Source organism: Solea solea, chromosome 7 (genome assembly GCF_958295425.1).
Source record: "Solea solea chromosome 7, fSolSol10.1, whole genome shotgun sequence".
NCBI lineage: Eukaryota > Metazoa > Chordata > Actinopteri > Pleuronectiformes > Soleidae > Solea > Solea solea.
The window spans coordinates 5636186-5646264 of record NC_081140.1 but is presented as its reverse complement, the minus strand read 5'-3'; the positions used below and the strand labels follow the sequence as shown (position 1 = coordinate 5646264).

Sequence of the window (10079 nt, the reverse complement as noted above, 5' to 3'; positions counted from 1 at the left end):
TAGTAAACAAACAAAATTAATAGACAATTTTTGTGATTTCAGTTTATTTTATGTTCTAATTTGAATACATGGTAATGATGTTTTGTCTTTTTTGTGCAGGAAATAGTTTAGGTTACTCAAGTGCCTCAAGTACTCAAAATGACTGTTGTATTTCCATTTCCTGTCTCTAAAACACATTCCTCCATAAAACAAAAATAAAATTACAAAAAAACATGGAAGGCTTACACTTAATTTTATTGTGACAGACTTTACATGAAGGCTTGTATTGATGGTTGAACAAATGTGGCTCCACACACTAATCCCGCTAATGTTTACGGCACATAATCACATAATTGGAATGAAATGTGAAAAAAGGTCTGTGTTTTAGGTTCAACCAGGCATGTTCAATGCATGAATGTAATGTGCCGCGTCCATAACGTACACATCATTAAAAACAGAACTAAATGATGTCATTACATGCTGTTCGCAGATGAACGCGGTTTTGTTTTTTAATGATTTGGAGAAATTCGGAATCAATCAGTGCTGCAGCATCAGTAATGTTGGTTAAGTGTTAACTGAGAGAAGGCTTTAATGGCCAAGAGATGATGTTGTGTCACACAACATAAGTAGGTGGACAATTGGACATGAGAGCAGGATGAAACCTTGTAGTGTGTGAGCAAGTTGCCCGAGGCAAGTAGACTGTCTCTGTTACATGAAACAGATGAACCTTGATGCAGTGTTTCAAGAAACAGTAAAGGAATTGTAAAAAAAAATAATAAAATAAAAAAAAATCCCATCATACTGTGCAATGAACTTAGTATTTGCACTTTATTTCTAAACACAGAAAATACACTGCTCAGCCAAAAAAAAAAAAAAAAAAGAGTCTCATACTCTGATATTTCATTTCAACTTACACGTCTGTGGGAGCAGTCAATACGTTTACATGACGTTACATGACAAAACTGAATCATGATGTTTGTCCAACTAAAATTGACTTTAAACATACATGTTAGTCCAACGGGAATTTTGCTAAATCAAAAAGTACAGACACACCCACATAATGTAGTTGCGAGTCAAATTAGAATTGTATGTAAACATTAAACTGGACTCAAACTGGCCTAGGGGCTCTTCACATGCAACATGGTTCCCACCCCCAGGCTTTGGCTTTGAACTAGAAATATAAGAATAAACTGGTGGACAGAAGAAGACAACAATAACAAAATCATGGCAACACCCAGCGCAGTACCGCTTTGACCTGATGAGGAGAGGAAACCAAATGTATCCTGTGCCTGATCTAAGAACTGAGAATTTTAAAGTTCATGGACGTAGGAAGACTCTGTGGAATAATAGTTCAACTAAAAACTACCTGGTATCACCACCTAGCAAACCAGAGTCCAATTGTATTAGTCCAATAGAACGGCGCAATAGCTTGACTAAACCCTGCATGGAAACATACTGACTGTTATGATCGGGCGTTGGTTCATTTTTGTGCCCAAACAATCAGCTCACTACCTGATATTTACTGAATGACCAGGTATTTCTGTCATTTTCCTAGGCATATTCCAAGATTCACCAAGCTAAAATTGTGAAACAGTGAGCATGACTCAAGTTCACACACACTGTGATGGGTTGGCCACCACAGAGTTCAGACAATAACCCCATTTAGAATCTCTGGGATGTACTATACTATAGAGGACTTAACACAAAACCATTCAACTCCAACATAAATGCAAGATCTTGGCATGCCATAATTAAGTTCAAGGCAGTCCAACAAAATATTGGGGAGTGTGTCTTATTTTTGGCTGAGAGGTGTACATTCAGCTTGGTTTATAGCATCTCTTGTATCCTGGTAGTTAGTTACCCTGTGGGGTGGGAGGGGGTCTGGACCTGGACAGCCGGTGGAGTCTCTTGTTTGACCTGCTCTGGTTATCCACCTGCTCTGCGTCCTCACCCTGCTTTTGTACTCTGATTGCTTCTTTATGTCCCTGTGATAGCTCTGTGCTCTCCTCACTGACTGAAATTGCACCATGCCCATCAAGAGCAGTGACTTGTCCGTGCCCCTGGGTCTGATCCGAGCTGAAAAGTCTTTCCGTCAGCAGGGCAGGGCTCTCTGCCCCTGAAACCACCCCGACAGGTGACTCCGTCTCTATCTCCATCCCTGAGGTGCCTTCCTCTCCTTCTCCTTCAAAAAGTTCTGGAGTAAAGAAGATGGTCTCATCGTCCATGTCATCCTCATCTGGATTGTCTGCTGAAGGAGCTTCACTTTCACAGATGGGAGGTTCTGTTGCTGTAGACAACCCCAGAGCCAGACTGTCTGGTTCCACTTTGGCTTCACTCGAGGCATCTACATCCTCATGTTGAAGACAAGACACCTCAGACTCCTTCTGTGTAGAGGTGATCTTCTGATCCTCAGTCTCCTTCTGTGGAGAAGTGATCTGCTGTTCCTGCTGGTGCTCAGAATGATTAGGTGCCTGAAAGAGCTGACTGGGATTGCTGGCCGACTTCTCTTTGAAGATGGCCTTCTTGAAACAGCTGATGGGGCTGGAGGTGAAAATGTTGAACAGTGACTGAGGTGCTCTTCTCTGATGTGAGAGGGACTCTGCTGTCATGGAAACAGAATTCAGTTTACTTTTTATGAGTTTGAGAACTTAAAATTGTGACAAAGCTGCAAAAGCAAATGTGTTGAGACGACATGACATGAGACAACTGCACAGTCACCAAGGCTGTTTTATGTAGAAAGACATAAATGTGAGCTTACGCTCAATATAACCCAAACAAAGGTCGAGGGGATTTAATTAAAAGCAACAGTCCAACATCTGCTCATCAGCTCGCTCCAGCGCCACTCAGGCATGCAAAAGATCTTACAGTAATGAGGCAAGCCACTCAACTGATCCCATGGCTCCCGCCCCCAAACTATGAAGGAGGAGAGGGGGCGTCTGTGACTGCCCTTCTACCACCCTCATCCACCACACAAAATTTAAATGAGCAAACAGTTCAACCCTTTCATGACCCAGAGAGACAATGGGCGCTCACCAAGACAATGTGCAAGCATGTCATCTCAACATATTTCCATGTGCTGATGTCATGCCCACATGTCCTTCAGCACAATAACATCAATGTCTTACAAAAAACTGTTCCTTTAAATGTCATAATTCATGATAAAAAGGGAGGTCCCAAACAGTGGGAACAGTGTGGTGCTAGGGGCTCAAATCTTTTAGGAATGTATTTTGAAGGGTTTATTAACCATAAATATATCTGTATAAGGATATATAAAAACAGTTTTTTGTACCCTTGGAACAAACCTTTTACTATATATACTTAAAGCAACAATCTAATTTTATGGAAGCCAGGAGCAGTTTAAAAAAAAATATGAAATATTATTCATTTATTTATTTGTTACCTTTATTTATGTATTGTGTGTGTGTATAAAATGTTATGTCAATTCTCTTTATTTATTACAAATAGATTTTTCTTTCTTTTTCCCTTTTTAATGTCTGGATGTATTTACTGGTTGTGATAATAAAAGATTATTTAAAAGCACCACAAATATAAATTAGATATACTTCTGTGCATCTCACCTGGTTTTTCATTTGGTTCCATATTTAACTGTGTAGGAGTAAAGGGAAGGCATGTAGAGGGGCTTGTGTCCTGCTGGGGTTGAGGCCGTTTGACACACGACTCTGGTGTCTGAGAAATTGAGGCCTGGGACAGACCCTCCTTCTCTCCAGTATCTGGGAGCTGACCATTTTGAGATGAGGCCATGGAGCAGGCTGACTGGCTGCCCACATGGGGTGTTGCCACCTGCTGCTGTACCTGAGAGAATGCTACCAGCGACTGCATCGCATTGCCAAAGGTATCATGATGCTGGACAAGCTGGCGAACCCATTTCGAGAGACCTGAGATTACACAGACATTCACATCAGAGACAAACAATATAAGTGGTCTTATAGTGGACAACTATTGCCATCTAGTGTTCAATTTGAGCGGCTGAGTAGTTTACAAGTGAAGCCACAGCACATGAATGCATACCTGTGATGTATTTATTAGGATTGTTCCTGTAACGGTCATCCACTAGAATAAGAGCGCCCCAGTCATTCTTGTGGCGGATACACCTGTAAAGTGATGGTCGGTGATTTAAGTACAAACAAGGAGAGCAAAATGCGAAATAGACATCCTCTGATCAATGACATGCCAAACCATGACTATATTGCATTGTGTGTTCTTCTCAACTATATACAATTTTGCAAGGTTATGACACAAAACTGTCAGACATGTAACAGCCAGCCTCAAAAGGGCTCAAACGCACATTAATAATAGGTGATAACAGCAGTCATGTTGTCTCTGCTGATAGCAGTGTATAGCTATAGGAACATAACGCTTATTGAGGACTCATTTACCTCCCCAGTGCCTGGTTCAGAGCTCTGTAGGCTTGAATCTCATACCAACGACCGCCTGGGAGAAGACCTCTGGACTTGCAGTGCTGGTCATTATACTTCATCTTCAGTTCAACCTGAAACCACATATCAAAGAATGTTTAAAAAAAACAAGTCCACAACATATGTTAAGTCAAATACTGGCTCTGGTTCTGTGATGGACTGGTGACCTGTTCAGGGTATATGCAGCCTCTCACCCAGTGTCCGCTGGGTTTGGATCAAGCCCCAAACTAAAGACACTAGTCTGCTTTAAATTGTAGAACAAATGTGTATTTTCATGTCTGATAATTTTCTCAACTCGTCATTTCGATTTTCACTAAAAAAAAAAAAGCTGTGACTATTATAGGCACAATAAATGCAAATAATGGCAGTATCACATTTCAAATACTACTTCCTGCTAGATACAGATAGGTCAGTCTACACTTTCAGAACGAAATAGACACTTTTGGCTTAAACTTGTCTTTAAGGTGTCAAAATGGATTTCACTCTGCAATGATGATGGGAAAAAACTTCACATTTATATTTGTCTTATTGACCTATTTGTCTTGCTTTCCCGAGCAAAAATTAGTGACTTATGGCACAGAGGAACTGTGTTATTCTGTATTCAACACAATGACGAGAGAGCTGTTCAGCTTGCATCTATGCAATCCTAAACCTGAAACCACCAAGGACAAAGTTGTCTGTTGCCCGTTTGCAGGTATAGAGTTTATCTTGATGAAGATAAAGAATTTTTACTCATGTTGCATATTGCAGCTTGGATGTTGTCAGTTAGAAACCTGCAGTGTATTGTATTGATCAGTCATGCATATGAATAAAATAAAGGCTAAATGACAAAGAACACGCTTAATCACATCCAATATCATTTTAAAATTATACTTATCGACCAAAATATACAAAAAAGTCTCTCTGACTAAAAGAAAAGACATATTTTTGTGCCATTATCAGGGAAAGAAGCTTTCATGCATCAATAATTAATTAAATCAACGATGTCCGGACACATCAAGTGGGTAAGAGATATAGGGCACACAACATGCCCAATAATAACCTATGCCTGAAGTGGTAAAGTATCACCTTTCCTCAAAGTTGGATCTCTTCTTAAAGGGGAACAAAGAGGCTAAACTATGGCCAAGACAGAGTAGACATGGGACATGGGAGGGGACAGCCAAAGTGCCCGATGTGACATGAAGCATCCCTCCACAAAAATGCCAGGAAAGCATCCATCCATTTGCATCCGTCACTGCTGATTTTAGCGCTAACCTTTCAAAATTGACAAGTGAAAAGTTCAGCTGCCGTCTGACGGGATGCCAGGCAGGGCAGGCTGCTGAACGGGCTCTAACTACTCTTGACAGGTACCGTGTGTTTGCCCTGAGCCACCAAACACGGGGCCATGACAGGTGCAGCCTGTTACCTCACGTGCATCACGCAATGCCACTGTGGCCCGTTTGGACTGCTGTGCAATAACAAACAAGCAGAATCACTAGGAAGGCTCCAAAGTCAGACAATGACACCTGACCTTACCTCAGATTCATGCAAACAACTGAGTAACACCTGCCACCATGGAACACCTGCACACTGGAGGAATTCAGCAGTTTGTAAAATGAAGGCCTGGACTTGTTTCAATCAGATGTTTGATCTGCAAGAATGCAGCACTAGGCTGTAACTTATAGCCCTGTCACAGTAGGGCTTGTTCATGTAGCTGGCATCATGTTTGTCTATGTATGAGACACCAGAGAAGTTAAAGAATACACTTCTAAAGCCACGGCTTGAATAGAAAAGGCCAGTAGCCTCAAGTCGGCAGTGTCATCTAAATGTAATCACAGTCCATTTCAGCGTTTGAGCCATCACATTCCTGCTCTATGCCCTGTCACCATCCAATCTAACATGACAGGTTGCATATGTGAAAAAGCCAATTCTGGCTGCTAGCAAGTCCCGCAAATGTGCCAGAAAGCTACAAGCTAGAAAGGATTAGTTAAAATGTCAAGAGATCAGTCGCTTGCTTTGGCCTCATCGTCTACAGCTACCTGTTCATTCCAGAAAACATATTTCACCAAAAGGCATGATTCGCAGCTGAGTGCACCTGCTTGAGCTACATTTTACACAGACAGTGTGTGAGTGAGTGTGTGGGTGTGTGTGTGTGTGCATCAGTGTCAGTGTGCATGCCCCTGGCAGTCCAGGACATCTTGTGTCTGTCACTGAGATTGTTGAGCGCCTCATCTGCTTCCTGGGGTTGAGGTGACAGCTGAGTGGCTCGTCTGGAACACAGTGTCCATGTGTGTGCGCCTATGGTTCACACACACACACACACACACTTGCAAGAACATCAGAATATCATACTACTCTCCCCAAGCTAATGGATAAGCCCATAGGACGGCTCCACACAGAAACATTTTCACTATTTAATAGTTGCCATCTCAATTTAAAACATTATTGAATTATAAAGTTAGGCTGCTTGATTTTCTGTGTATAAAGGCTCCACATATACAATATATGAATAGGAAAATAATGGATTATAGTACCAAAAGCCTTAGAAACCTGGTCACAGACCTTTGTCTGTCTCATGAGACCGGTACATAGTACAAATACACAGCATTTGCATTTATTACATGCATGTATTTTTTGAGAAAACAATACTAATACTGTATAGTTTCTCCCTTTGCTCTCAAATAGCCTCAGGTCTTTTTTTATCGATTCCGCGAGTTGTTTGAAACTTGAGACACTGCTCCACCACGCTGACGTGACTGCATCACATCATTATTGCAGATTTGGTTACTTTTGGTTTTACTATTGGAGTGTGGAAATCCCAGGAGATCAGGAGTTCAAACCAGCTCATCTGCACCAACAGTCATGTTACTTTTAAAAAAGCTCCAAATGATTTGGGGAAAATATCCAATTTTTTCAACCTGAAGTTAAGCTTCACTTTACTTTACATTTAATATTCATTGATTTTATTGATTTAAAACATGCTTACCACACGACACCATCAAAACTTTATCCACTATACTCTAATGCAAGGATGAGAAAATGATGACCTGCTTCCAACATGTATGTATATGTGCTAAATTTTTAGGTCTTAGATTGGGATAAAACACAAAACAATCATGGACTGAAGCCCTTGTGATTTGCTAATTGCTTTACTTTAAACTGCAATTCCGACTTTGAATATAGTATTATTGGTTCAGCCCTAATACTAAAAAACGTAACAGTGCACATCTAGAATAGTAAACTGCCTTAAAATAATATTACTTATTTTTGTGTGTAACATCACTGAACATGTCATATCGTTAACTGTATTTTTTTAATCAAACTTTCCTTATAATTTATTCCCTGAATCATATTAAGCTCAGCGTGGATAGTGAGGGTGTGAGAAAATGTACCTAAATGTAATTGTGTGTAGTTTATTCCAGTCTTGAATGTCTACATTCTGGATTAGCAAAAAGAAAAACAAGTTTGACTTCTTTATAAAGCTGGCCTGTGGTGGTGACAAGGAAGACCCAGGCAGAGGACATCTACAGTATTATAAAGCATTCCTTCAGGGTCTGATGATGAAGCCATATGTAGAGTGTTTTATGTTTGCCTGGAGCATCCATCATCCCTCTGCCAGATGATTTCTGTGAACTCTTCAGCATTCCTCCACAGTCCCCTCTACATCACGCTCACGGGCTCTAGAATTAAAATGTTCTTAAACAGTGGACAGCAGCATGACCGAGCCCTTCGTTAAACTAAGAGGGATGCCTTATCAGCTGTAAGTGTCTTTTTATTGCTTGTTAAGGCCACTTATCGTTGACTCACGCAAGCAGGGCATGACTGTTCACTGTAAAACATGCCACTGGAAAACTCGACATAAATGCAATACCACATTTGGTAGGGCTTTCACTGCAGAGACTTCTCAAGTTCAAACTTTGATCTTTGTCACAATAACACAACAGGCCAGTAAAGTTGCCTGCCATGTGCTTAGGCCGCGGCGTTTAAGAGTTATGTCTGTCTGGGAATGCACGTCATGTAGGTCAAGCAGGTACAGTATCTGTGTGATTGCCGGCGTGCTTTAAATCTAGAGAAGCTCTTATCCATGCGGTGAGGGTGCAGCCATGTGAGTGTGGGGCAGGAAGAGTGAGATAAAGTGTCTGGGTTCACATGTGCACTGAAGAGGATGTCAACATGTCAGCAAAAGTGCGTAAGAGGGAAAACGTATGAACGTGCCACACATGAGGGCGTCAGCCTGTGTGCTCACCAAAGACGTTTCAAACATTACAGCTGTAGTTTGTACCGTTTACATATAAACAAATGTCTGTTACATTCAAACAATCTTCAAATGAGTTCACACAAGGCAGAGTAAACGTGTCAGCTCCACAGGTGAGGCAGAAGAAGCACAAAAGAAGAGTAAAGCGAGTGCTGTCGCAGCATCTGTGCTGGTTTAGAACGCTACAAAGACTTGCTGGCTGCATGGCTTTGACAGTGATTAGTATCAGTGACCGCATTCTCTCAGTGGTGTAATGGGGTAATAGCTCAAAGGACTTCACAGCCCCAGAGGGCTCCTCTAGAGTCAACACTGCCACTCTACTACTAAAAGACAAGATAAGAGGTGCAGTAGACGCAATGTAGTGAAGAGACTAAAAGTAAGAATTATGAAGAAATAAATGTTAAACAAAAAGTAACGCTCAGGGGTAAGTAAGTATAAAGGATAATGTTTATTCACCAGATTTAATTGCTTGGCTGAGAAAGCAATAACCAAACATACCCGCTGATAGAGTGCACACACAGACACCCGCCGCAGTTTCCCAGTTTTGTCACTTGCCAGTTTCATCATAATTGTAGATCTACAATAACATAACCATCCCGTTTCCATCGTCTTTAATTCGGTTCAAACTCATCAAATTACTCCACTCTTCAACCTCAGTTTGCACCTTGGGATTGATAAAATAAAGGGCAACACAACAACAGTCCACCGACTAAGCCATCATTTTTTTGTTTGGTTAAATTGAGGAGTTGCAGCAGAACCCTGTGACACAATAACCTCTGTCTTTCCACATTTAACTATAAACTCAATTCATTTATTCAAATTAAAAAGATTGTTCATGATTATTGTTTTTGCTTTACCTATTTACCTAATGCCTTTTTTTTTTATCTGGTCTGTGCATGCTTTGTTTGTGTTTAAGATGGTGTATTAATCATATTCACTCACAGTAGACACACTAATAACGGGATAGGGATGAGTCATGTTATACTCTGTATCGTCTGATAGTGGTGAAAATAAATAAAATAAAAAAGTAAAAAATATATACAATCCGCAAAACTTATATATCATGTAAATAATTGATTATTCATAAGCTGTTAAAAGAAAATGAAAATGAACTGTCTGCTGTTCTGCTCCAGTTAGCATGTTAGCTGTGTGCACTGATTTTAAGCTTAAAGAAAAAACATCTAAGAATTATTTTATTAGTAACAGCAATGTTAACTGAGATGTGGCATTTGTTGTATAATTCTCCCTTTATTGAAGCGGAACATTTATTATGAAATGACTAGTCATAGCTGGATGGTAAATGCATCAGCACATGAACAACACATTGTGCTATTAACAGCTTAGTTGCTTAAAATGGGTAAAAAAGACAATACGATATCAGTACCAGTCGATACTGATGATTGTGATACCGTTTGGGGCATGAAAAAGTG

The 10079-nt window shown here is 40.5% G+C and overlaps 1 protein-coding gene across 1 annotated transcript in view; it reads right to left on the bottom strand.

The window, feature by feature from the left end:
- Nucleotides 1-215: 215 nt before the first annotated feature.
- Nucleotides 216-10079, bottom strand: part of brip1 (BRCA1 interacting helicase 1) — a 41881-nt gene continuing 32017 nt past the window's right edge. The window contains exons 17-20 of the mRNA XM_058634864.1: nt 4377-4489; nt 4009-4091; nt 3558-3875; nt 216-2581 (exon numbers count right to left, since the gene is read on the bottom strand). Coding sequence (XP_058490847.1) covers nt 1833-2581; nt 3558-3875; nt 4009-4091; nt 4377-4489 — 1263 coding nt within the window. The 3' untranslated portion in view covers nt 216-1832. The remainder of the gene's footprint in view (nt 2582-3557; nt 3876-4008; nt 4092-4376; nt 4490-10079) is intronic.